The 24,619-nt window shown below is 48.1% G+C and overlaps 1 protein-coding gene across 2 annotated transcripts in view; it reads left to right on the top strand.

The window, feature by feature from the left end:
* The window catches only part of TPCN1 (two pore segment channel 1), a 48,879-nt gene extending 25,051 nt beyond the window's left edge, over positions 1-23,828 (top strand). For both annotated transcript variants that reach the window (XM_074606270.1, XM_074606269.1), the window contains 24 exons: positions 379-492; positions 745-875; positions 1,435-1,523; positions 2,147-2,181; positions 2,780-2,838; positions 3,640-3,739; positions 4,751-4,867; positions 5,819-5,943; positions 7,195-7,243; positions 7,446-7,509; positions 8,573-8,617; positions 9,741-9,797; positions 9,887-9,940; positions 11,411-11,483; positions 11,708-11,815; positions 13,047-13,118; positions 13,964-14,053; positions 14,823-14,938; positions 15,656-15,702; positions 16,263-16,331; positions 16,772-16,856; positions 18,319-18,455; positions 19,728-19,808; positions 21,075-23,828. In XM_074606270.1, coding sequence (XP_074462371.1) covers positions 379-492; positions 745-875; positions 1,435-1,523; positions 2,147-2,181; positions 2,780-2,838; positions 3,640-3,739; positions 4,751-4,867; positions 5,819-5,943; positions 7,195-7,243; positions 7,446-7,509; positions 8,573-8,617; positions 9,741-9,797; positions 9,887-9,940; positions 11,411-11,483; positions 11,708-11,815; positions 13,047-13,118; positions 13,964-14,053; positions 14,823-14,938; positions 15,656-15,702; positions 16,263-16,331; positions 16,772-16,856; positions 18,319-18,455; positions 19,728-19,808; positions 21,075-21,197 — 2,040 coding nt within the window. In that variant the 3' untranslated portion in view covers positions 21,198-23,828. The remainder of the gene's footprint in view (positions 1-378; positions 493-744; positions 876-1,434; positions 1,524-2,146; positions 2,182-2,779; positions 2,839-3,639; positions 3,740-4,750; positions 4,868-5,818; positions 5,944-7,194; positions 7,244-7,445; positions 7,510-8,572; positions 8,618-9,740; positions 9,798-9,886; positions 9,941-11,410; positions 11,484-11,707; positions 11,816-13,046; positions 13,119-13,963; positions 14,054-14,822; positions 14,939-15,655; positions 15,703-16,262; positions 16,332-16,771; positions 16,857-18,318; positions 18,456-19,727; positions 19,809-21,074) is intronic.
* Positions 23,829-24,619: the final 791 nt, after the last annotated feature.

The raw sequence follows: 24,619 nt of genomic DNA, 5'->3' as shown, positions 1-24,619 counted from the left end.
TCAAACTTTTTTTTAAGAAGTTTTTGCTTGAGTCGCTGCTGTCTTGCCCTTTTGTTTCAAATGTATTGATACTTTCTTTTGATGTTATTCAAGTCCAAAAATGGATGTGGATTTCCAGGAAATTCTGGGCTGATACTGAATAGAGGAAAATTCTTCAGGCTTTAATAAAAGCGCAAAGCAGTAAATATAGAAAACATGAAAAACAGGGCTGTGCTAGCTTTAAGAGTGGCCTTGGGTTTTCCTGCGTGTCACCGAGCTGTGCTCACACTGTTGTCAAACTCACGTGCTTCTTCAAAAAGGAAGGGCAGAAGCGTGGCCTCCGGTGCGCTGCTGTTTGTGATTAGAAGCTCTGGTTTAAGCTTTGCTGTATTGTAACAGGTCCATGCAACCCTGGAGCTGTTTGCGTTAATTGTGGTGGTCTTTGAACTCTCAATGAAGATGAGGTGGCTGGGCTTCCAAACCTTTATCAGGCACAAAAGGACTATGGTGAAGGTAAGTTATCTGCCTGATTGTTGGTGTTTCTCCTTCACTGTCTTCTGGAAACAAAAACCGGATTAAATATTGGCCTGTACTGTAGCCGGGATAACGTAGCCATGTGTCCCAGCTGCCAAATGATTCATGTGAGATCTCTAAGCTCTCAGAGACACCTCCCACCCTTAAAGCGTCCAAATAAATGGGTGGTCAGTGAGAGCTTTGCCTTTCCTGAAAGGAGACTGTGCCTCATTTAAACCCCTTTTTTTGCAGACTTGTGTGCTGTTTGTACAGTTCATAGAGGCCATAGTGGTGTTGGTGCGGCAAACCTCACACGTCCGGATAACACGAGCTCTGCGCTGTATCTTCTTGGTGGACTGCCGTTACTGTGGTGCCGTCAGAAGGTGACTAGTCAGCTGGCTGGGTTCTCTGCTGTCATCCCTGGGGCTGGGGTGGAGGAAAAGCACTCTGATCCTGCAGGCATCTCGGGAAAATAAGTGTTTTTCATGGGCGTTTCAGATCTCGGAGATCTATAGTAATTGTGACTGAAGTGTCTCGCCTATGTAGGGAAATTTCATAGGTAGTAGCTTTGGATGTGCTTATGTGTACTGTCCTCAGCTGTATAAACTACCTCCGAGAGCACAACACGTGATCGTGGCTGCGTTGTTTCTGGCTCCTGGGTTTGCCTGTGAACTGCACAATGAATCAGAGAACTAGTCTTTAGTCTGGAGAAGGAAAGTTGACAGGGTGACATTACTGTTGTTTGCAGAACCTGAGAGCTGACTGCAAAGGACAGATAGGTAGCTTGGAAACGGTCTTAATTTACCTAGCTTTCTACTTTTAATCCCTGGAGGGAGTGGGAAGCAAGTCCTCGAGTACAGTATGGTGTTGGAGTTTTTTCCCTGTCAACCCAGAGGAGAAAACATGCAAGTTTTGGTTTGTTAATGTTTTCTTATTTTTCAGAAACCTGCGACAGATCTTCCAGTCCCTCCCACCATTTATTGACATTCTTCTCCTCCTGCTTTTCTTCATGGTGATTTTTGCCATCCTGGGTGAGTTGTATTTATGGAAGGCGAAGCGATACTCTTAACCAGCTATTGTCCAAAAGCAACGCAAACGGCCTGGATTAATATAAAGCTGATCAGGTTCCGAGTCCTGCCAGGATCTTCCATTTATCACATTTTATCCGCAGTCATCTTGAAGGCAGAATTAAAGATTCAAAAAAATCTGGAAGCTGGGTATTTGATTTTGAGATAAAGGTCCTTTTGACCTGTTCCAGAGGATAGTCTGTGCACTCTGTGTGTGTGTGTGTCTGTGTTTTCCAAGTTCTATTTCCATCAACTGTTCCTCAATCTATAGGTTTAGTTTCCATTCCCACAAATGGCATGTGTTTGTAGTGTACCTGCTCCAGTCCTGTATCCAAACCATCCCCAGAAAGCTTGTTTTCTGAAAGGATCAATGAAATGCCAATGACATGTACAGGCAAATCTGCAGGGAGGAGGCCTTCCAAATATTCTTCTTTTCATGGGGTCAGAGAGGGCTTACTCTTCGTGTGACCTTCTCTTTGGGAACCAGAGACTCAGCACTTTGCTGCTTGATGTTTAACAGACTTTATTTTTGTTTGTTCTTTCCCCCTTTCCTCTCTCCTCCTCTACCTTCTCTGCTGCTTCTCTAGGTTTTTACTTGTTTTCTCCTAACCACTCGGACCCGGTGAGTATCCCTGATCCTTTCAACTGAGGCTTGAGTGCCGTTTTGACATGGTTAAGAAACAAACATAGCTGCGCAGTCGTAGCTTGTTCCTGGGTGGTAGCCTGAGAGGCCAGAAGCGAGCTTGGCAGCGTTACCCTCTTTTACCCCCTGCTGGGAAGGAAGATGGTGCAGAGAACTACCTCAAAGACAGGATGTCCCAAAGGGAACATTCACAGAGTTGTTCCTCGTTCTTGGTGTCGTAATTCAGTCAAACGAGCCACCTGCTGCTGTCCCCAGGGAAAGAAGGTGAAAGCTCGGCCACCTCAGACCGCAGCTGTCAGAGTCCAGCAGCCTCTAGTTCCTGCTGCTGCCGCGTCTGTAGCTTGCTGGGAGTAACTACCACAAAGATGTGTAGATGAGCTTTCGATTGTTTTAACTCTTCACATGACATCTCTCAGGGACCTTTAAAAAGGACCAGTGGTGAAGTGCCCTTTCCCTACGGGAGGCATCAGGGAATTGCAGAAGCGCCTGTGGGTGGGCTGGCTGTTTGGTTTTTTGAATGAAACGTCACTATGAAATTCTGGTTGCATTTTCTCATGGGAGTTTGGGTTTTTTTCAGTACTTCAATACCTTAGAGAACAGCCTTGTGAATCTCTTCGTGCTTTTGACCACTTCAAAGTAAGTTTGTGCTTTTCTAGCTCAGTCTTTCCCTTTGTCCCCAGAGAAGTCTAGCAGAGCCAAGAGTTTATTTGCAGAAATGCTCTGTCTCCAAATTTGACCCCTTTCCTCCACGTGAGAGGGAGATTTCCCGGGTCAGCCTGGATGGGAAGAACTGGTATTTCATTTTGGTTTAGGACACTGTGACCTCAGACACAGAGTTATCTCTAAGCAACTCGGACCACATCATCACTGTGAGGGCAATAAGGGGGGGAAATGGCTTTATTAGGCCTTGGTCCAAGAAGGGAAAGTTTCTATTTGTGTTCCTTTGTCAGCTGACAGTTTGCGGTTGTGAAGTAACTGCCTATTCCTCTGCTTCGGTTCACCTGTCTGCTAGGAAACAGGGGTAACAATAGTGGGTAAATATTGATCTGCTGTCAGGGAGAGCTCTGAGGATTAGGAAATCAGCAAAGGATGGAATACATCGTGGGTTGTAACGCTCTTACACCAAGGCTGTATTGCTGTCGTTGCTATGTATCAAAGCACAACCCTTTAGCCACGTGACAAATCCCCTTTGCCCGTTTGGGTTTTGGGATGTGCAAGGAGTGGCTTTTCATATTTAGAAGTTTTTCATCCTATTCGTGCTGCTCATTGTTAGGCACAAACTTCTGTGTCATGAGCAACCCCATGTTTTGCAGAAATGTGCAGATCTTTGGATGTGAGTTTAGAGAGACACACCCGCGTCCTGTGCCTCTTGCCTTTGCAGTGGGAAGTGTAGCTGGAATTATTTGGTACTTAAACTTGTGTCTTTTTCGGGTGCAGTTTCCCTGATGTGATGATGCCATCTTATGCCCGGAACCCCTGGTCCTGTGTCTTCTTCATAGTGTATCTCTCCATTGAGCTGTACTTCATCATGAACTTGGTGAGTCACCTCATGAAGCGCTTAACTTCTCTCTGCCTGACTTTGGAGCTCGTTGCCCAGCAGAGTCTTCCCCGTTCCCAAGAGTGCTCTGTGATAATCTCAGGCCCTTTGGCAGAGTGCTTCTAGAAATGGCAGCTTTGCTACAGGAGTCTTTTAATGTTTAACCACAAGGAATTGAACTAAATCACAGAAAACAGAATGATACGAGTATCTTTCAACTTCTTGCACATTAATATCATGCTTGGAGTGACATACTCAGTTGCAAGAAATTTATTGTCCTTTTCTGTCTTAATTATTTATCATAAAATGGCCTTTTATTATCTGGGCTTGCCTGAAAGACTTTGTAAATCAGTTTGAAGGGGATGGAATTACTAAGTATGGCAGGACTTGAAGAGTGCTGATAACTGCAGTGTGAGAGCGTGGCGGCTGTGCTGGCTCTGCTTCTTGCAGCATCTAGGGCAGGGACAAAACCAGCTCAGGGGAGGATGTGAGTGGTGGAAAAGGGCTTGCTAAAGGAGTTGAGGGATTCTGCAACCCAAGGTGAGTGATTTGACGCTTGTAGTGGGCTTGGGACTTCACTGCTGCTGTCCTAGATGAAGGGTTAGCTTTGACATGTGTTTGCCAAAGGTCCCGTGGAAGGGTGAGTCCAGAGAGCAGCCCTCGAAACCTGCTTTCCAGGAAGAGATCGGGGCATTTTAACAAACATTTTGATACTGTTTTCTGTTGGCATGTGTGGGCTTGAAACTACTAGTGAGTGTTAGGAGGCCAGAAACATCTGAACCTCTTCCAAAAAGTGGATCAGTGTGTGTGCAGCGTGTTTGGTGATCCCTTATGGCCAATGGGCCATCGCTGACTCCATCCTGCCTCCGTCAGCGTAGTGCTTAGTAAATTCCTCCTGCAGGCAATGCCTCTTGTTGCCTCTCTACACTGGATGTTCGAGAAGCACTAGCGCAGGTAGCTGCAGAGCGTGAGGATCAAAACATGACTTTCTCTCCTGTCTTCTCTCTGCAGCTTCTCGCTGTTGTGTTTGACACTTTCAATGACATCGAGAAGAGGAAGTTTAAGTCTTTGCTGCTGCACAAGCGCACGGCCATACAGCATGCCTACCGCTTGCTGATCACCAAACAGGTACAGGGCTCTGCAGGGAGGCTGAGAACAGCCTGGGGAGGGCAGGAGGGGAGGGCAGCAATGTTTTAAGTACACCAGTGGTCTGGAGTGTTTAAGGAGCACGTTCCGAAAAAGATGATTTATGTCTGTTGACTGTAATCATGCTCAGCAAGGGCTTCTTTTGTTTTTTTAATTCATGTGACTTACTTGTATCTGATTCTGGAGGAAAAAAACGAAGTAGACTGAATTTCAGCTCCATGTGAAATTATGGAAGTGTCTTGATAAAATGGGTGAAATTTGTTCTGGAGCGCATGCGATCATGGATTTCTCTCCGATTCGGTGTGGGTCACTTGAGGACTTGCTTCTCAAGCACCAGTACTTAGCAGAGGGGTGGGTCACACAAGCGAAGACAGACTACAGTTGCTAGATACTGCGCAAGTAAATGGTACAAAAGCAGAAGTAATTCACCTACAAACAACTTTTTATGGGGACAGAGCACTTGGGGGAGAGGGTTGACTTCTTAACTTGTGGAGCAGCAAGAGAAATAAGGCCCAAAATAACTAACCCACTTCTAGCAGATTAGTTCATGTTTAGGGCACAGAGCTGATAGTCTTAAAAAAGTGCCAGTAATGGGATCTGTTAGGCTGTCTACTAATTTCCCAAGAAGAGTGGCTGAACTCTGTCGCTTGGGGTGTCTGGTTGGACAATTTTCACATGAGAGGGCAACAGGGAACGGTTCTGCAGTTGCTGGAGGGACCGATTGCCAGGAGAGCTTTCTGATCTCTGTGCTCTGGGGTACGCTCAGTTCGTTAAAGTAATAGCTTAGGGTACTTTTGGGGCTTAGTTATAATGGCATCTTACGATAATGTAGAAATCCTGCTTAAAACAAATCCAGAGTGAGAATTAAATGCGCTAGCCTCTATGTGCTTCTGCCTGATGTCGCTGCTTATGACAACATTCCCTTGTTTCTAGAGGCCGTCTGGAATTTCCTTCAAGCACTTTGAAGGGCTGTTGCGGTTTTACAAGCCTCGGATGTGTGCCAGAGAGCGATATCTCACTTTCAAAGCACTGAATCAAAGCAATACTCCTTTAGTCAGGTAGGATGGTCTTAACCGCTGCACCCAGAGCAGGGAGGTTGCTTCACTCGCTGAAGCTGGTCTGTACCTCGGAGAGGATGGCTGGGTTTATGCAATGAACGTCGTCTGAGATGTGGGAACAGAGTTATGTGATTTGTCTGGGAAAGCAGGGAGCTTGGAGGGGTGGGTACCCTGAGAGTTGAGGTTTTTCTTCAGAGGTGATGGAGTTCCTGCGTGCCCTCTTGTGGATACAGCGCTCTGCTGGCAGTCACCGAGCAGCGCCTGTTTCCCACCTCCCCTCCCAGAACAGAGGAGCGAGAAATTGAGGAACAGCATTAGAGCCTGCGAGGAGCATTTCTTCACACAGTGCAGCCTCGCAGCTTAACAAGTTTTGGGGTTTTTTTTCCAGCAGCTGGCTGTGCCCCCCAGGGTTTTGTTAATTAAAATCTGGTTCTGCTGGTGCTTTCAGGACTGTCATCCTCTGTGTTATGAGGCAGAGAATTACCATTCTGGTGGGTGGGTGCAGCTAACTCCATCCAGCGTGGAAGTAGAGGGAATTAGAGCAAGAGACCTTCTCTTCCTTTTCCTTTGTTCTGGCCACAGACAGGCTCGCAGTGAGTCTCTCGTGAAACAGGTGCCGATGCTGCTTCTTAAACTCAAGTGCCACAGAGAACGGTTGAAAATGGCATAGGGAGAAAGGCTGAAGCTTTTAAATTTAGGCACGTAATGACACCAGGAAGAATCTGAAAAGTTCAGCATCCTCCACTTTCAGACACCCGCAGCTGTTACAGGCCTGACCCTGAGCACCTAGACGGGCACTCGTGTTTTATGAGTTTCTTTGCTTTCATGTCCTTTTTCAAATTTCATTGTTGCCTTGAAAAGCAAATGTGCAGAGGTGTTAGAAAAGGACTGTACGAGTAATTAAGGCAGTCCAAGACTTCTTCATGAAGACTAGTACAACCTCTGTCCCCTGGAGTTTGCTATCTGAGCCTCGAGTCTTTCCTCTCGGTGGTAAAATTGTGGAGTTCAGCAGAGTCAGAGTTTCCTCTAAGGGCTGTAGCATTACACAAAGAAGGTAGGCTTTGCACCCTGTTCCGGCTATTGCCAGTCAGAGTGGGAAGAGGTCAGTGCTAAGTTATATCAACTATGGTTGCAGTCCTAATAAAGAGTTAATAACTTCCAGGGACTCTCTACTGATGATGCCTGGCAAGGACAATTAAGGATCTAATCAACTCCAAGGCTCTAATCAAATGCTTCTTTTCTGTTTTGCAGTCTAAAGGATTTTTACAATTTCTATGAAGTTGTTGGCTTAAAATGGAAGGTGAGTATTTATTGGGTGGAGAAGAGGGGAAGGGTGTGTGGGAGGGAGAGCAAAGGAGGCCAGCGGTGAAAGGGAAGGTGGGTAAGAAACAAAGGCAATCTAAAAGAAGCAGGTGATGGGGTTAAGGTGGGTCTCTATCACTGCACATTTTTTGTATGGATGTAGCATCGATGACTTCTGATCGTGGCTGTTCTGCTTCCAGGCAAAACGAAACCGCGAGCACTGGTTTGATGACCTTCCACGGACAGCATTCCTTATTTTTAAAGGTAACAGGCTGTGTTTTCACAACAGCAAGTGTTCAACTAGCAGGAAGAACATTTCTTTACAAAGACAGGGTCGTCTGAAGGGACCTTCTCTAATGGCCCTGGTAAACAGCTGAGAGAAGGGCTACTAACCAACTGTCTGTGTATTCAGAGCCGCCAAGGCCAGAGCCTTGTATTCAGAGTCTCCAAGGAAGATTTCTGTCATGTAAATATTCCCTGTGCTCTGACCCCAACCCTGTCTTCCTTAAAATTAGAGACCTCTTGGCAGAAGCTCTGTAGCGAACCAGACCCTGAGGTCATGGAGGTCTGTATTGCTTTTTCAGCACAAGGGTTATATGGGGATTTATGATTGCTGAATCTAGCAGAGCTTATAGGTTTGTTTCCCCATATCCCAGGCGGGAGCTCACGGCAGTAACCGTGGAGTGGGATTTGTGTTTTCACAAAAGCTGCTAGGCTTCCTAGTCCCAAGGTGCGGTTGCAGCAATCGTACAGGTCAAGTGCAGCTGCTGGGGAAGGGGAAAGAGGTCTGAAATACCCGTCAGTGTAATCTGTCTTGAAAATGTGAATTATCTCCCATGTCAGAAGTTTCCTGACTGAATGCAGCAAGTCAGAATCTAAGAACTTATCTGCAGTTCTTTTTCAGTGTTGTATGCTAGTAGGAAATAGTTAATACCATCTTGATCCAAACAGGCAGCTACCATAGGAATCCTGCACGTCTCTGCTGATGCACGCAACCCTTCTTGACAGCGTTTGTGTTGTTCCGAACACGGGCAGTGCTTCAGCAGCTGCATTTACCTCTGTCCACACCACCAAACTAGTATATAGCGGGGGTGGTGGTGGGGAAGGCATCTCAGGGGTTAAGTATAGTGAGTTCATTGCTGCTGAAATTCTAGAGGAAATTCAAACTTGGTCCCAAGAAATGAAAGTTAATGATCTGCTAATCTGCTTAGTTTCTGTGCTCAGGATTGGTATGAAAAATGGTCGCTAAGGAGAAGGTAGAGGAAGCTGGACATGAGGTATGGAGGACCGCGTTAACATTTATTTTGTCATATTTTCCTTCATGCAGGCATCAACATCCTTGTGAAGTCCCGCGTGTTCCAATACACCATGTGTAAGTAGAAGTAAGGAGCTGTGTCTCTGCCAGACTCCCTTGATTGCGTGGGTCTGGGGTGCTCTGTCTGCGCCAGCCCCTCCAAGGGCTCAACGTGGTGGGGCCTGGTCTTTGGTCTGAACCATGGCTCGGGTACATATTCGGGAATTTTGGCAGAGGTAGAGGGAACCGCATGCCTGTACCGACTGCTGCTGCAGCGTGGGCTCTCAGCGCTCGCTGTGTCAGGTCTTCTGGAGAGGCTCGTTGGTTCACCGCTTCATAGTGCGCTTGTGGGGCTGATTCTGTAGGAGTCGGCTTGGTGCATTTGGGTGGGTTGGTGGTTAGCTTTCACGAGCTTTGCGGTTTTTATCTTGCAGCTGAAGGATGCTGGGTAAGGAGCTGCCTTGCCAGTCATCCACCTTCTTCTACTTGCACTTGAGAAGGTGCAAGCATCCTCGTTACTGGAAGGATTGCTTGGCAACTGTACTGCCTGCGAGAACGATTTAGTGCTCCTCTAGAGGAGCGAGAGTGCTTACTTGTGGTGCTACTCGCTATGTTCTGAACGATCTATTCCTACCCAGTAATTTGGGGTGGTTTTTTTGAATACTGGAGGAGAAGATTATTTTTTTTTTTTGTAAACGGGGATGCTAAACTAAAGAGAGTGGGGTGGGGTGGAGTGAGGAGATCTGGGTGAAAAGGAGAAATCCCGCACCTTCAGTTCTCAGCATTTGAAAGTTGGGGAGCAGCGACAGATCCAAGCCAACAGGGGTTTAGCCTGCACTGTTGGGGATCTAGTCGTTCTCAAGATCTTGTTCCAAAACTAGGAGAAAGCTGAAACACACAGGTAATAACATGACAGAGCGTAAGATAATTATGAGTAAAAATGATTGAGCATGATTCATACCATTGTTTTGTTTTAGTTTTGTTTCTTTCTGCGCGTAAAGGTACTTCATCTGTTCAAGGCCTGGGAAAAGTCAGGGTAGAAGTTTTGTGATGCTCCCAAGTTATGAGTTCAATTTGTTAGTTGAATTGGAAACACTCACCCTCCTGCGTGTCCTATATTGTATTCTTTTTGTTAGCCTAGGAAATGGATGTCCTCTGGTCCAGGAGTGTGTTTGCTATGGGTTATTACTTTGTTTTCCAGATACTGTGGTGGCTGTGAACGGAATTTGGATTCTTGTTGAGACCTTCATGCTGCAAGGTAGGAAACATCGCAGCTTGTTTCTTGGCTATGATGCTGGGGGATTGTAAAAAGAGAAGGCTAGAAAAAGTTCTTCTTGTGTCTTGCAGGAGGGAATTTCTTCTCCAGAAACGTCCCGTGGAGCTACATAGTCTTCCTCACGAGTAAGCTGATGCTTCCCAACCGAGCTGTGTCATTTCATAAGGAGTTGGGAGGGGAATAGAAAGCTCTGTTCTCAGAAAATTATTCACTTTGAAGTTAAAACTTAGCCACAGGTGCCCAGGCTCCATCTAGAAGAATGCTGTGCCTGGCAGGGATTGTCAGCCTCCACGCAGACCCGTGTGAACACTGCTGCACTGTTACACAGCTCCCTCCATGGCTGCAGGCTGGGGAGCTTCTTACCTCCGGTGCAACACTCTGCAAAAGCTGCTCTGTTACTCTTAAAGCTGGTTTCAGCCCCGAGAGCAGAATAGCCTCGTTTGTTAGGTACAGCGTGCAAAGTGGTAAGCTCCTCCAGACCTGCGATGGCTCTGTGTGGAGTTGCTCACGTTGCTCTGCGCTGCGCTGCCCGTTCCAGGAGGCATCATCAGCTCTGATCTGATCGCAGCTGTGAGCTGGCTCTCGGCCACACACAGCAAGGCAGTCCTGTTAGAGACCGGAGTGCAGGGCCGTGCTGAGAAGAGGACTGAAAGGACTAGATGAACTAGTTGATGAGCTGAGTTTTCTAATTGAACATCATCCCCTCCATAAACATGTACTTTAGTCTGCCTTTTCAGCCCAAGTATAAGAATTGCATCTTCCTGTGCTGGTTCATTGCGCTGCCGTGGAACTCTTCAGTGATGTGAATTCCCTTCCCTTCTCCTGCCAGCACCTCTTGCTCGAGAGGAGAAGCAAAGTATAGCTCCACTGAATCAAAACAGTGTGTAAAACTGTAGCAGAAGGTGCTTTGGAGAATCTAAGAAGAGGTTGCTAACCTCTTATTTGACTGCTGGGCAGCTCTAGTGCTTCCCCGGCCGTTAGTCTTCAAAACATTTCTTATGAAAGTTTGAAGGCAGGGGGACTCTGCAACACTTCACAAGGGTGTTGTCGCCCAGCTCGTCTCTCCCACCCCTGCTCCTCGGAACCTGGAAGGAAAGATGTTGGGATGACAAACAGGGCATCGTCATGGTGGTGTTTAACCTACGGGCCCACAAGATGCTGCCAGGACAGAGGGTGAAAGTAGATGGCTCTTCTTTGAAAGGATGTCTCCCGGCAGGTCCAGGCTAGGCTATGGGATGTGGATATGTTCCACTGAGACAGAAGGAAATAAACAGGCAGGACTGAATTCCCTACACCGCTTTCTGGCCTCCCCTATGGGAGCTTGTGCCTCAACATTTATAGCATGTTAGCCAACTAAGTGTTTTGCAGACTGCTCTGGAGAGAAATCACCATGAATACAGGAAAATGTGTTGATTTGGAGGGAAAATATCTCTTTGGCATCTCACTGGGAATAAGGATGATGGGTGGGGGACTGTTAAACCTACGTTCAGAAGTCCTGTACATAAAGCACCACATGTCTTCGAGGGCAAGCCTTTGTGTAAGCCCTCCTTGTGATGCTGCTGATTTCTGACCAGGGCTGTAACCTTGTTTTACAGTCTATGGCGTGGAGCTGCTCCTCAAGACCACTGGACTGGGGCCCGTTGAGTACCTGTCCTCAGGCTGGAATCTGTAAGCAAACACTGATGGTTTTAAGAGAGAGGTGGTGGAAATTGTTGGGTCAGAAAGATCAGCTTCTGAGATGACTTTTTAAGCCTGTAGAGCAGGCTATTATAATTCCTCTGACCTTGGCCTTGCACATCTTGTTAGGCTGCGGCAGCACCAAGTACCTCTTCTCTGCTGAAACACTAGCAATAAATCACTGTGCTTATTTTCTTTTATTTTTTTCTTCTCAGCTTTGACTTCTCAGTCACCCTGTTTGCATTTTTGGGGCTCATGGCACTGGCGTTTAACATGGAGCCGTTCTACTTCATTGTGGTCTTGCGACCCCTTCAGCTGCTGAGGTGAGACGGGAAGGCTGGTGGGAAGGGGGATACGGAGAGCAGGTGGGGAAGAAAACAGCCAGGCTTGTTTTCCATCAATCCAGTTGGGGACCAAGCTCCTTACCAGGAGAGGGCAAGGATTGCTCTGTGGGTACGTGACCATGGAGAACAGGAATTGCGTGGGTAATGAGATTAGCCAGAGTTATCAAAATGAACGATAACAAAAACTTGGGATGGGATATGAAACCCCGTGCTTTGGAGCTTAAGCTGATCTCTAATAGAGATCAAGGGATTTACCGGGGGCAGATTATCCTGTGTCTGCCTTCGTGGGGTTCTTACACCTCCTCTGAATTGTCTGATGCTGTTCAGAGAAAAGCTCTTCTGTCAGGGTGAGACAGTCTGAGCCAGTTTAATAATTTCCATTGAATTACCAGAAATTACAGTTTTCAAAGGATGCTGCTTTCTAGGGTGAAGTACAGCCCTGCTCTAACTGCATCTCACACTTTAAGCAAGGCTGTGGCCTGTAACCTCTCTGCAGCTCAGTAAGAGGGGTCTGATTAACCCTCTCTTTTCGAGCCCGTTTCGGAGGTACATTCACCTTCTCAGAACACTTTGAGAGCCATAGGCATTTGAGGCAAAACGTTGTTTTGTTAAAAACAAGCTAATGTAATTTAGCTCTTCAGTGAGGATTTAAAAAACACTTTATAACACTCAAGGGGGAAAAAAAATAATGTTTTCTCTGTTGCTCCCCTGCCAAAGCCTGGGTTTGGCAGCTGTGTTTCTCTGTAAAGGCTGATGGAGTTGCCAAATCTTAAATTAGCAGGCACAATGTAGTTTTCTTTCATCAGTTTTTATTGGGTCACGGGGGAAACAGAGAAGCTTGTGACTGAGGAAAGGAGTAATGAATCCTGATCCTGCACAGAGGTCTAGTTTAAGTTCTTATGATTTTTATTTTTTTTAAAAATAGCTATTTAGGCATCACGCTGTGCAAGAAGACACAGACTTTTCCTCGAGATTCCTCAATCCTGTAAACACTTAGTTGAATGTGTCATAAACATTCAGACGGGACAGTGGGACGCTGTTAGGTGAGCGGAGACCACTTGAGCGAGAGCAGATGCTGTGAGTTTGGTGTCAGGAAACCTTACTGCTCATTGACCTGGGAGGTACAGAGGACTGTGATACTCTCTTTAACTATTTCCAGTGACACCAGGGAAGTGCAGTGCATTAAGTAACAACTGGCTTCTCCTTTCAGGCTATTTAAATTGAAGAAACGCTACAGAAATGTCCTGGACACTATGTTTGAGTTGTTTCCCCGGATGGCCAGGTACTGTCTTCTTTTCCTTGGGTGCTGGCGGGGAGAGGGGAGGGAAGGTTTAGTGTCTAGGGCTGGGGTCAGGATAGGGACCTGTCAAACCTGCTAAAGGTGTTTATGCTCTGATCTGTCAATGGATTGTTGCTGATTCTTCCGTGTGCTGCAGTGAGGTGTTAATCTGAATTTCTTGGAGTGGTATGCAATAAGCAGCACTCCAGCACCCTGGGGCTCCTCCTGCTTTTGTGTTAGGAGGATGACTAAGACTTGATGTTTGTTTAATTTTTGTCCCCCATCCCAGCTTTTGGTGACGGGGGAGGCCCATTTGGGAGGAACATTGGCACAAATATACTCAGCCCCAGGTGTTTGCCTGTCCTTAGTGCAGCCACTCGAGAGCGTTATTGTGAAGCGGTGGGACAGAAGGAGCTTGGTGTTGGCATCTTCAGGCCCTGTTCCCTTGAAGGAGGTCTGAGCAGAGCCGCGTGTTAGCTAGAGAACCCTGTTCTTGGCACAGTCCCTGCGTCCAAGGGCATGGGGAGGGCAGAAACAGTGTGTGGTGTTCTTTATTAAAGAAACTGTGGAGAGGCGTTTGTTTACCAGAAAAAGACAGGCTGGGAGGGAATCCAGGCTGCTCTTTAGTTTCTCTCTTCAGCGAGTGGCAAGCTCCTTGTCCAAAGACTTCTTGAATGAGAGCGGGCAAAGAACTGCAGAGCCACAGTGGCAGGAAGGGTGGTCTGGGGTTTTCAGTGCTGCTTCCCATCCCTTGGAAATCCCTTCCACAGCAACCAGCCTGTGACTTTATGTTTCCCTGCCTTAGCAGCTCTTCAGTAGCACAGTACTCTCTCTGTTTTTGCCTCCAGCCTGGGTTTAACCCTGCTGATCTTCTACTATTGCTTTGCCATTGTTGGCATGGAGTTCTTTGCTGGCGTGGTCTACCCGAACTGCTGCAAGTGAGTACTGCAAATCCATCCCCCTCTGCAGTGGTTTTGGTGCACAGCCAGTAGCAGTGAGCTCTGGCAGCTCTATCTCCCTGTGGAGAAATGGGCAGAGGACGGGTCTGAACGGGGTTTTGCAGCTCAGGCAACATGCTGGGAAAATCTAGGAGACACTTGACTTCTCTAGGTAAGATTGGATGAAATGGCTTTCGCATTGCATTTGGAAAAGGAGAGATTTCTGTGGTAGGGTTGGCTGGTTTTAATGAGCTCTGTAACTTGCCTCAGCTGCTCTGGGAGGACTTCTTTGTGGTACCATGGCTGGAAACCCTTGTAAAATCTGCCCTAGAGTGAAGATGAGTTTTTTATCTTGGTGATGCCAGAGTTGCTTGGCCAGACGTGTTACATATTTAGGCCTCACTTTGTACCAAGATAAATTCACCTGGTCTTGGAAGCTAAGCTGTCCTGTGCCCTTCTATCTTAAATGGTGGCAGACCACTTGGAAATGCCAAGCTTTAAGGGTGTGAGCCAAGGAGCCTAACTCAAACACTCAGTTTCTCTGGTATAATATTTGCTGAATGATTAGAATGACTCCATGTGCTCCCTGGGCTTGTGCTGAGCTGTGAAGGAGAGAGGCTTTCTTCCCGAGAAAAAGGCAAGTGTTGGCCAAGAGGTAGAAACTGCCATCCTCTCACCACCTTCAAAGTGTTTTAGTATTTATAACCCTTGAGATTTTCCTTGCTTTTCTGGTTCTCTTCTCATTCTTTGTCCTGGTTTCTCCAACCAGCACAAGCACAGTCGCGGATTCCTACCGCTGGGTGAATCATACAGTTGGCAACAAGACAGTTGTGGAAGAAGGTTATTACTATCTCAACAACTTCGACAACATTTTGAACAGCTTTGGTAAGGGCAGTTTTGTCTGTCGTGAAGATTATTCCTTAGTGCATCTGTGTTCCTACAGAGCTGGATGGCAGGACTGTAATGCTCATGTAAGGCTGGGACTCTCCCATAGAGTCCTACTCATGCACCTCAAACACTCAGTTCCCGCTCTTTCTGTCTGGAGAACTCCAGCTGACTAATCGTGCCATGACTGTTCTGCAAGGTAAGCAGATGTCTCTTAAAAGCCAGTGTGAAGCCAGCAGATCCGTTCTGACTGGTGGTCAGACCAGACTTCCAGAGATGTTTAAGGAGGGCTTTAAGTCACTACCCTTCTAAAGAGCGAATAGTGAAGGTAATACATTTCTTTAAACACACTGATGGAGAATAATTTGAACGTGTTGATTACGCACTGTGATTTTTCTGAATGTGTGAGCAGAGATGCTTATCTCCTGGAGGTTTCAGAGGTCTCCACGCTCTCTGTTGGAAAGGGTCAGGTCTCTTTCTGATTCTTTTAAGAAATATAGATTAAACCACGCTCCTGGTTCCGTGGGTCTGACCTCCTTTGTCTGAAGTAATTGCAGTGATGAAGGTCTGCATCTGTCTCTGGATTTGCTGGCTGTACTGAAACTTTGGTGTCTCGTTTCAATCTTCCCTGTCAAATACTTTGTCTAAGAATCACTGTAAATTACATCAGGATGGATAAAGCAATTGTCTGTATTTTTTTCTCCCGCTCGTACACAGTCACGCTGTTTGAGCTGACAGTCGTCAATGACTGGTACATCATCATGGTAAGTAAACCCCAGCTACCTTGCGTGTATAGACAGCACAGGCTCTTTGCCAGCTGAGCTAGATCTTCCACACCACCACTGCTTTCTTCCCCTGGGGACTGGAAATGGGCCCAACATTGTCATTTCTTGTTGCCAGATATCTTTTTGGTCCTGATCTGTGGTGGCATTTGAGCTCTGGCGTGCTGCTGGGCATGTTTTCTCATGAATCTTGACCAGCCTTCAGGCCAAGTTTCACAATCTGGTCAAATGAAGTCACTGTGTATTCCGGCTTGTCACCCTGCTGTCCAAGCCAATGTTCTCATAGCAGCAATGGCTCTTACAGCCACAAGCTTTGAATGTTCTGTGTGTTTGCCTATAGGAACCTCCCTTTTTAGCTTGAGAGGCAGATTAGCTGCAAGGACCAGCTGGGGCATTGAGCATTTCGAAGGCAGTCCCTGCGGCTAACTGGGGAGCCATGAATGGGAGATAGATGGTGTTTACACTGCTTTATGTTGGCAAGCAGTTAGCAGTAGACTCTCCCTTCTTCTGTGCGCTACTGACTTCTTCGCTCTCCTCTTTAGGAAGGGGTGACATCCCAAACCACTCACTGGAGCCGTCTGTACTTCATGATCTTCTATATTGTGACCATGGTAGGTTTTTGGACATGCTTTGTGCATCAAATAGTGGGAATGAGGAGGGGAAACAGCTTTTACTGTGTTCCAGAGGGAGCTTCCATCCCTAAATGAGGACAACTTTGCTCTTCTGCATAAACATCCTCCCAAACCAGGTGTGAGTCCACATCACTTGCAGAAAGTTCAGTTTATGGGCATTGACAAAGCTGATGCCACGCAAATCTGGGCCGGGGGCAAGGACTAGGGCAGCACAAGAGTTTTGTTCTGTCCCCGTTGTGGTTGACTGTTAGCGGTTTCCTCACAGGTAGATGTGTGACATGTTGCATCCCCTCTGCTGTGGAGGAGCAGGGGAGCAGAAAGTGGAAGCACAGACCAAATGTTCAGCTTCCTGTTGAATTGGGCTGGAAGAATCCCCCAGCAGCAGCCTCCTGATTTCTTCTGTTCATGTCCTCTCCCAGGTGGTGATGACAATCATCGTGGCTTTTATTCTGGATGCTTTTGTCTTCCGCATGAACTACACTCGGAAGAACCAAGATTCAGAAGGTCAGAACTGAAGACTGGTTGACCTACAACCTTGTCTTCTCTCCCTGGTGTCTTATGTCTGTAGGAGAGAATGGGATGGGCCAGCAAAGACCAGATTATTATTTTTTTTTAGCCTGACTTCCTAAGCTCATTCTTACGCTTTTGTGTGATATTTCTAACTGGCCTTTCTGCTCTGCCCCTCATCTCTCCCCCAGCACTCCCCCAAAAGTGTGCGTGTGTATGTATGTGGTTTTTAATACATATACGTGGGGGGGCGGGGTGTGCAAGCACGTACAAACTTCAACTGCTTGAGCCGTTTCAACCAAATTATTTGAAGATAGGAAGTCCACGTGCGTTTTGTGAAAGAAATCTAGGAAACATTACAGCAATGATGTAGCAAAGCTCAACAAAAGACCTTACAGGAAGGGAATGTGATGGTTTTCTTTTGAAACCAATTTCCCTTCCTCACTAATATACTCACCAGCGTGCGTCTCCGAGTGGCTTGTCCAATATCCAGGCACCAAAACGCTGGATCCAAGTGGTTTGCCAGCATTCTTTGCTGTGACATGGAGGACGCCGGATGCTGCCTATCCAGTTCTTTCCACGTCTCCCAGTTGTATTTAGACTGGTGACTACGTGCTGGTTTTGGACATACCTTTCTGTACCCTTTAGGAACTGACGGTGACGAGTCTCTCTGTCCCCTCACCCCTGTGAGTCATCAGTTTTACTCACCGTCCTGAGTGTCTGAAACTGCGTGTAGTTTCATGACCTGCTAATTTAGGTGCCATAAACACATTAATCTCTTGCGGCCCTTCTCCTGCAATTCCTTCGGGTGATCTACACCCAGACTTTTCTATTCATTCTCCCTGCAGACTTATCTTAATAATTCTTTACACTTTTCTGCAGGAAGGAGATACAGCGACTGCACTCATACGATTCATGCCAGAGAATCTTCCCCGCAGAAATGTGATGAAGGCCCCAGCCACGGGAGTAGCTTTGATCAGCCCCTCATCTTCTTTAGGTGCCAGAAGACCAAATTTGTCTGGCGCAGGCCCGTAGGAGGCAGGCGTTGTTACAGAAACACTTTTCATCATGATCCCTCCTGCACCCGGTTTGAAGGGTGCAGTGAAAGGCATTTGTTAGCACTGAACTCCCAAGCTGTGTTAGGCTGTGTGATTCCTGTGTGATTATTTGCTTTGCTAGTTAATTTACAGGCAAGCAAAAAGCTACAAGGTTTTTTTTAAGATACGAGGAGCCTGATCTTTCAAAAAGCTGAGATGCTTGCTGGCCCTACACACTAGTTAACGTCTTCCCTTGGGAGACAAGGATGTACACGTTCTAACCACAGAAGCAGGTACCGACTGTGCCCGACGTCTGGCTTGGTCCCGTATGCTGTTAAACTTCGCCTTCCAGGATTGTTATAGCGGCTGCTGAAGCAATGTTCATCTTGGAGACTTTTTTTCCCTCTTTCTTGCCTCTCCAGAAGACAACGGCATCATGCTGGAGAAGGAGATCTCCAAGGAGGAAGTGGTTGGCATAATTGAGCTGTACAAGCGGACTTCAGCTGCCACTGAAATCGCTCAGCTACAGAAGATCGTTTTGCAGATGGACAAATACGGGGTAAGAGGAAACGCTTACTGCAAGTTCTTGGCTTCAGGGGAGGGAGGCATGGCAGGGCCACAAATGCCCCTTGCTGCCTTGTCCCCCTCTACTGGAGGGACTCTGCAGCGTTGGCACAAAGTTTTGCTGCTGTAGAAAAGTAGCAGCTGAATTTCCCCTGCACTCTGAATAGCCTTGACAAAGGCTCCTTGGCTGTCGCCTCCAAATTTTGCTTAGAGCTGTCCTGGCTCAGTACTGACTGGGAAAAAAGTAAACGTATTTTTCTCTAAGGAAGCCATTGTCTTGTAATTCTCCTGCCTCTCCCTCTGTGCCATCGTACACTTAGGCTTGGGTAGTCCTGAAACATTACGCAGCAATACGATGGTATCGATTCCAAACGCCAGGCTTCTTTTCTCTATGGCACTGCTTACATTTTCATTCCAAAACAGGACAGGCAATTGGAAAAATGAGCTGACCTGGGTGACTGCCCTTTTCTCAGAACTGTTGTCTCATGCATCCGGGAAGAGCTTAAGTGGTTGTTTTAATAATAGCCATTATATTCTTGTATTGCCAGTACAAATTGCAGGTGCTACAGTCTCTTAGGTGACCTTTATTTGCTTTGGTTGGCTTGGTAGTTAAAGGCTGAGCTCTTGTTCACGCAGACAAAATTCAGAATAGCGATGATGATACTGATCAGAAGCAGTTTTGAAGACAATGAACCAAAGGAGGATGCTGTCCCCAGCCTTGCAATGGAGTCCAAAATGATAATGCCAGACCTGGAGTTTCTTTTGCTGCTCAGTCCTGTTCATATAACTCATGTGGTCAGGAGAGTAATTCAAAGTTCGTCTCTGCTTACTCGATTTAAGAAGTCCAGGCCCATGAAGTAAATGCTGTGGTCTAGACAAGTGGGACCTGAAATTGTTCTTAGATGAGATCTTATTGGGAAGCTTGGGTTTGAACCTTGTTCCAGGCACCGATGTGTTCATCTGACCAAATCAAGCACCACTGGCAGGTGCATCTGTCCGAGCTACAGTTCGGACCCTCTTGTCAGGATCTGCTCAGTGTGATTCGTCTCAGCCTGCAGTAGATGCCTACATTTGTTCAGGTGACCTGCATCCTAAAATGCTTCTCTCCACGGGCAATAGGAGGAGCCCAGGATAGTCCCAGCTCATCAGTGGATGATGGGTGTCCGCATGAAGGATGCTTGAAGTTCCAGGGACTGATCCTGTAGCTGCTCAGTGACTGATGAATGTCTCTCTGTTTGTTTTCCTCCTCCTTCCCCCAATTCTTTAGCAAATGTCAACAGTGTTTCTGGGACGCAGATCAAGGACCAAGAGTGATTTGAGTATGAAGATGTATGAGGAGGAGATACAGGTATGTGGGCCTGAGCTGGAGATACCAGCAAGCCTGGTGAGCAGAACACTGCCTAGAATAACAAACCATCCCTTTAAACACTGGAGGCCTTTCTTCCTCCAAGACGCAGGCAGCCATGTGCTTGGTGAGAAGGGAAGCCAGTAGATGAAGTGTGCTCTAGAGTGACGTGTTCGTGCACTCGGGGACTTTCTTAAACCACAGGGCGCATCAGAGCCTCCTCGGTGGGTCCAGGCGCCCGGCTGTGCGCGTGTGTGTCAGCCCAGTCGCAGGAACCGCACGCTGTGGGTGTGTAGGGACTGGGGCTGGGCTGGGCTTACCTGCCCTCACCGAGGTGGCCGTGTTTGCCGAGGCTGTGAGCACATGCGTGGTGCGTTCCTGGGGCTCGGCCGCTGAACTCTAATTTGTTAAGCCACTGGAATGTGATCGTGTTTGAGCTTGGGCGTGTCTGGCTGACGCAGAAATCGAGTGCTCTCCCAGGCAGGGTGCTGCTTGGCGTCAGCAGTGCTGCCTGCTTTTCCTTCGGAATAGCAAGGTGACAAAGATGGAAAACGCTTAAATCAACTGACTTTTTTCTAGATTTTTTTAGGACATTCCTGCTAACGTCCTTCGTGGTCGGGAGCTTTATGCCATGGATTTGGTCACTGTAGTGCCTGCCAGACCTTCACCTCTGTGTTGAAGGTCATGGGCTAATGTAATGATTAGTACTGAAAGAATTAATCTTGTAACCATTTGAATCTGTCCTTTGTCCCTTGGGCAGCTAGCTTGGGGATGAGTCTTCAGTGCCCCTAACAGAAATAAACATGTTATTTGCCACGGAGCTGGGTGGAAATCTGCAGAAAAGCTCCCCGCCTCTTCTGCCAGGTCTCCGATTCAGGGATGTAACACGTTATAACACCCTGGGTGCTCTGCAAATCCCAAACATCACAGGGACGTCAATCCTAGAGTCCTAGATGTTCAGGAGGGACGTCGGAGGAGACATCTGAGATGTTTCCTTGCCCGGCTTTGTCAGTTCAGACAGCTGTACCTGAGCCATAGCTGGTACTTCTTGCTTGGACTGGGGCGGGGGCAAGGTCTCGGTGCGTCCATCGCAGCTGTGCTGTGGTTAACTGGGTTGTTCCAGGAGGTTAGGCTGGATCCAGGCTTTGGGACGAGCCCCTCTGTGCCTGAGCAAATGTGCCCTGACACAGCAGAGCAGCCGAGGGCTCTGCCCTACGGGGTCCCGCTGGGGCAGAGCCTGATCTCCATGTGTTTCATCTCCTGTTGCAGGAATGGTATGAGGAGCACTCCAGAAAAGAGGAATCTCAGACACCGTTGCAAGAGCCTCCATCTGCTTCCAACAGCTCTCTGAAGCCCCTGAACCTCCGACAGCGCTCCCAGACTGTCATTTAGGCCTAGCTAACGCAAGCCGCCTTCTATGCAATAACTTAGAGTATTACTTCACAGCGTATATATTGGGATGATGTATATAGATCTGTTCAGTGTAGTGTTCAGCTTTAGGGTCTAAATCTCTTCCCCTAGGCAGTGAATTGCTGAAAAACCAGAGGCCCAGGGGACTCTGTGTAAGGCCGCTACACACAGATTGAGCGTGATGCCCACGCTCAGCCCAGAGCGAACATCTCGGACAGAACAGAGACCTTCTCCCTCTGAGCCGCTTGCCAGGCTCGAGCGTGCTGTTTGTCTTACCACTAACAGACCTGGGGGAAAGGGATGTGTAATCCATTAACGGCAGGAAATGCGCTGAAGCCACCTGCTTAATATTAAAACTTTTGCCCTTTTTGAAGATCTCTTCTGCTTAAAGGGTACCATTAACTTAGGAATAAAAGGTCAGGGAGTGAGTTTTTGTTTCTCCTCCACCTTCCTTATGCAAAGAAAGGGGAGGTGGTGTGGAATTTCAGCACTTTTGGAAGAGCGGTCTGCCTTTCCCCTCCTTTTTGGCACACCTAGATGCACTCCCTGTAGTAGGTGCAGCTCTGATTATTGAATTTAGCCGTCCCCGAGCGGTTCTGTGGCAGACGGAGACAGAGTTGAGGTGCAGCATCTCATCCTGTTATGACCATAGGTGGGACAGGAGTCTGGGGAGATGAGCTCTGTCTCTGCCGTAGCTATTCGATATCCGCATCCCTGCCGGTCAGTTCTGCCCATGGCGCTGCCTGGGACTGGCATCGCCCCTCTAAACCCCAAAGCTCCTGTCTCTGTTCAGCGAGGGGGGCCATTCTGCAGGGTGACGGTGGCTGTTGACCTCTGCCACTTGGCCACCTGCTCTGTAAATGGCAAATCTCTGGCTGGTCCTTAGCTGAGGTGCCTAGGAGGAAGAAATGGAAGGTTTTGCAGCTCCAAGTCTTGACTTATTTCTGCCTGGCTCTGGGTTAAGGAGAGCTTAGGGGCATCAAACAGTGCTGCTGGTTAGTCCTCAGCCGGGTCATTGCTTTCTTTATAGAGGTGAGCGAGTCCCAGCGCAGCAGTGGTGTTGCTTCTCCCTTGCAGAAGTGTTCCTCGGGCTGGCAAACGCTGACCAAGTTGGATCTTAGGAAGATCCGCTGAAGAGCTTTACTGTTCCCCTGAATTTTGGATGCAGAAGGAACATGGAAGACTATGGTTCTTCTCACCCATCTGCTTTTCTGGTGGCCAGACCTGGTAGCTGAGGATGGGAAGGAAGGGGCAAAGGGGATCCCTTCCCAGCTCTGCCACGTTCATTCTGTGATCATGGCAGGTTGCCTCATTGCTGGTTTTTCGTTGCCCGCCCCGTGGCGAGAACCTGTCTCTCTGAGTCCCTGTTTTCTTCCCTGTTCAGCACAGAAGGTGCGGAGGGCTGGAAGTGTCTGTCAGCTGGGAGCCTCCCCTCACCTCTTGCTGTTTGATCTTTTCTCAGGTTCCGATTAAGAGCAGAGCTTGCTGGGGAGGCCTTCTCCTCCCTCCAGGTAGATCAGGCAGTGGGAGGAGATCTGCGTGCCCGTTCCCTTTGTCCCACGTACCTGGTTTTTCCTTGGTAGCCTCAGCAGGTGGCACAAGGACGGGGGAGAGGACTGATCCTACCTGGGCAGCTCAGGAGCATTTCCTGGGTGGATGAGACTTTCAAAAGTAGGCGAGACAGAGCTGCTTCTGAAAATCTCTCCCTGCGTAGCACGGTGGGAGTATTTGGGCTATGGGATGGAAAGAGCACGCCTGCTCTCAAGCCTTGCCAAATTCCCTGGGTGCCTCAGGGCAACTCTTTGTTTCCTTTCTGGGTACTGCAGGTATGAAACTACTTCTGAGCTGAACCGTGAAGGACCTTAAAGGGCTGTTTTCCAAACCATAAATTCGACCACAAATTAATGAGCAGTGCAGTTGTTGCTCTTGCAGTTGCTCTGCATGGAGTCGCAGCCTGGGAGATTTATCCAGATTAGTCCTGGGGCTGGAGGGGATGTTGTTTATTCTGTTTTCATGTTGTGGGCAGGATGAACGAGCATTGTGAAGGTTAGCGGGGGAAAAAAAATGTGGCTGCGTGTAAACTCCACATTCCCCTACAGCCTGTTTCTCCTTGCAGGGCTGTCAGTGACTTTTTTTGGGGGATGTTTTCTTTGTGTGAAAGGAGCTGCAGCTTTAAGCTATGTTGAGGAGGGCACTGACCTGCTGGACGCGCGATAACAGGGCTCTCGTGTGGCAGAGACTGGGGCTGGGGGCTCAGGCGCCGCTTCCATGGTTCTGTGCTGAGGTGTCGAGCTGCCCCCACGTCCACACTGTATTCATTATTTTTGTAAACCAAGGAGGGTCGCAGAAGTTTACTTCTTCCATAATACGACTTTGGAAGGAAACAAAGTTTGAGTACGGGGCATCCCCTTGTATCTATCCTCCTCTCCCCCGCCTGACACACAGCCTAACGACGGAGACAATCATTTTGTAGGGAGCCAGGGAGGAAGCACTGCAGGATTTTGTATGCTGGCGTTTTGTTTATAAAAATGATTTTATGGACACGTCTGTAAAATGTTCTCTAGATTTTTTTCAAGCACACTAATAAAAAGCATCCTCGGCTTTGTAAAGGCAGCGGCTTCCTTTCCTCCTTCCCGTGTTATTCCAGAAGCGGGGCTTGGCAGCAGCTGAAGTGTTGCCAGAGTGTTTGAAAAGGAGCGGTGCCCGCCTTCCCTCTCCGGTGGCGACTGCTTGCGTGGGCATATTTCGCACGCGTGCCCTGCCGAGCTGCTCGGAATTCTTGCTCCTGGACGCTGCAGAGCCCAGCTTCCCTGCTGCCCGGGTTTTTTCCTAAACTTTAAGATAATGCTTTCAAACTTAGGGTTGTTTTTTTTTTAAAGCTACCCCAATGCAACGCTTAAGGTCAGAGGGGTTGGGTTTTTTTGACCCTGTACCTCTCTATTGGTACGTTGGCTGCGGTTTCGATTGCTTTAGCTCCGCTGTGGGTAAGGAAGTGGGGGCTTGTCTCCCCGGATAATTCCAGCAGCTGCTGGTGACTGGTGAGCAGGTTCAGGGCAGAGCCAATAGCTGCAGGCACAAGGGCGCGGGATTTTTTTTTGTGTGTGTGTGTGGTTAAAAAAAGGAGAAATGCTGCAGGCCCGGGAGGCTGCTGGCACCCCGAGAAGGGAGCAGGAACCCCGATCCGGCAGTTGTGCTTCTTGCAAAACAGCCCCTCTCTCACCGCGGAGCAGAAATGTGGTTGTCCGTCCGTAACGGCAGTTTGCTTTCTAGCCTGGACCTTCCGCCAGGGAACAGAAGCTCCAGCCCACCCGCTCCGTGTCCCCTGGGCTGTCCCGCTGGTGTCCCCGTCCCCGGGGAGCTGAGTAATGCCCCTGGCAGCCCGTGCTGACCCCGCGCCCGCACCG

Source organism: Larus michahellis, chromosome 13 (assembly GCF_964199755.1).
Source record: "Larus michahellis chromosome 13, bLarMic1.1, whole genome shotgun sequence".
NCBI lineage: Eukaryota > Metazoa > Chordata > Aves > Charadriiformes > Laridae > Larus > Larus michahellis.
The sequence above is the reverse complement of the archived record's forward strand: the minus strand, read 5'-3'. Positions and strand labels throughout refer to the sequence as shown.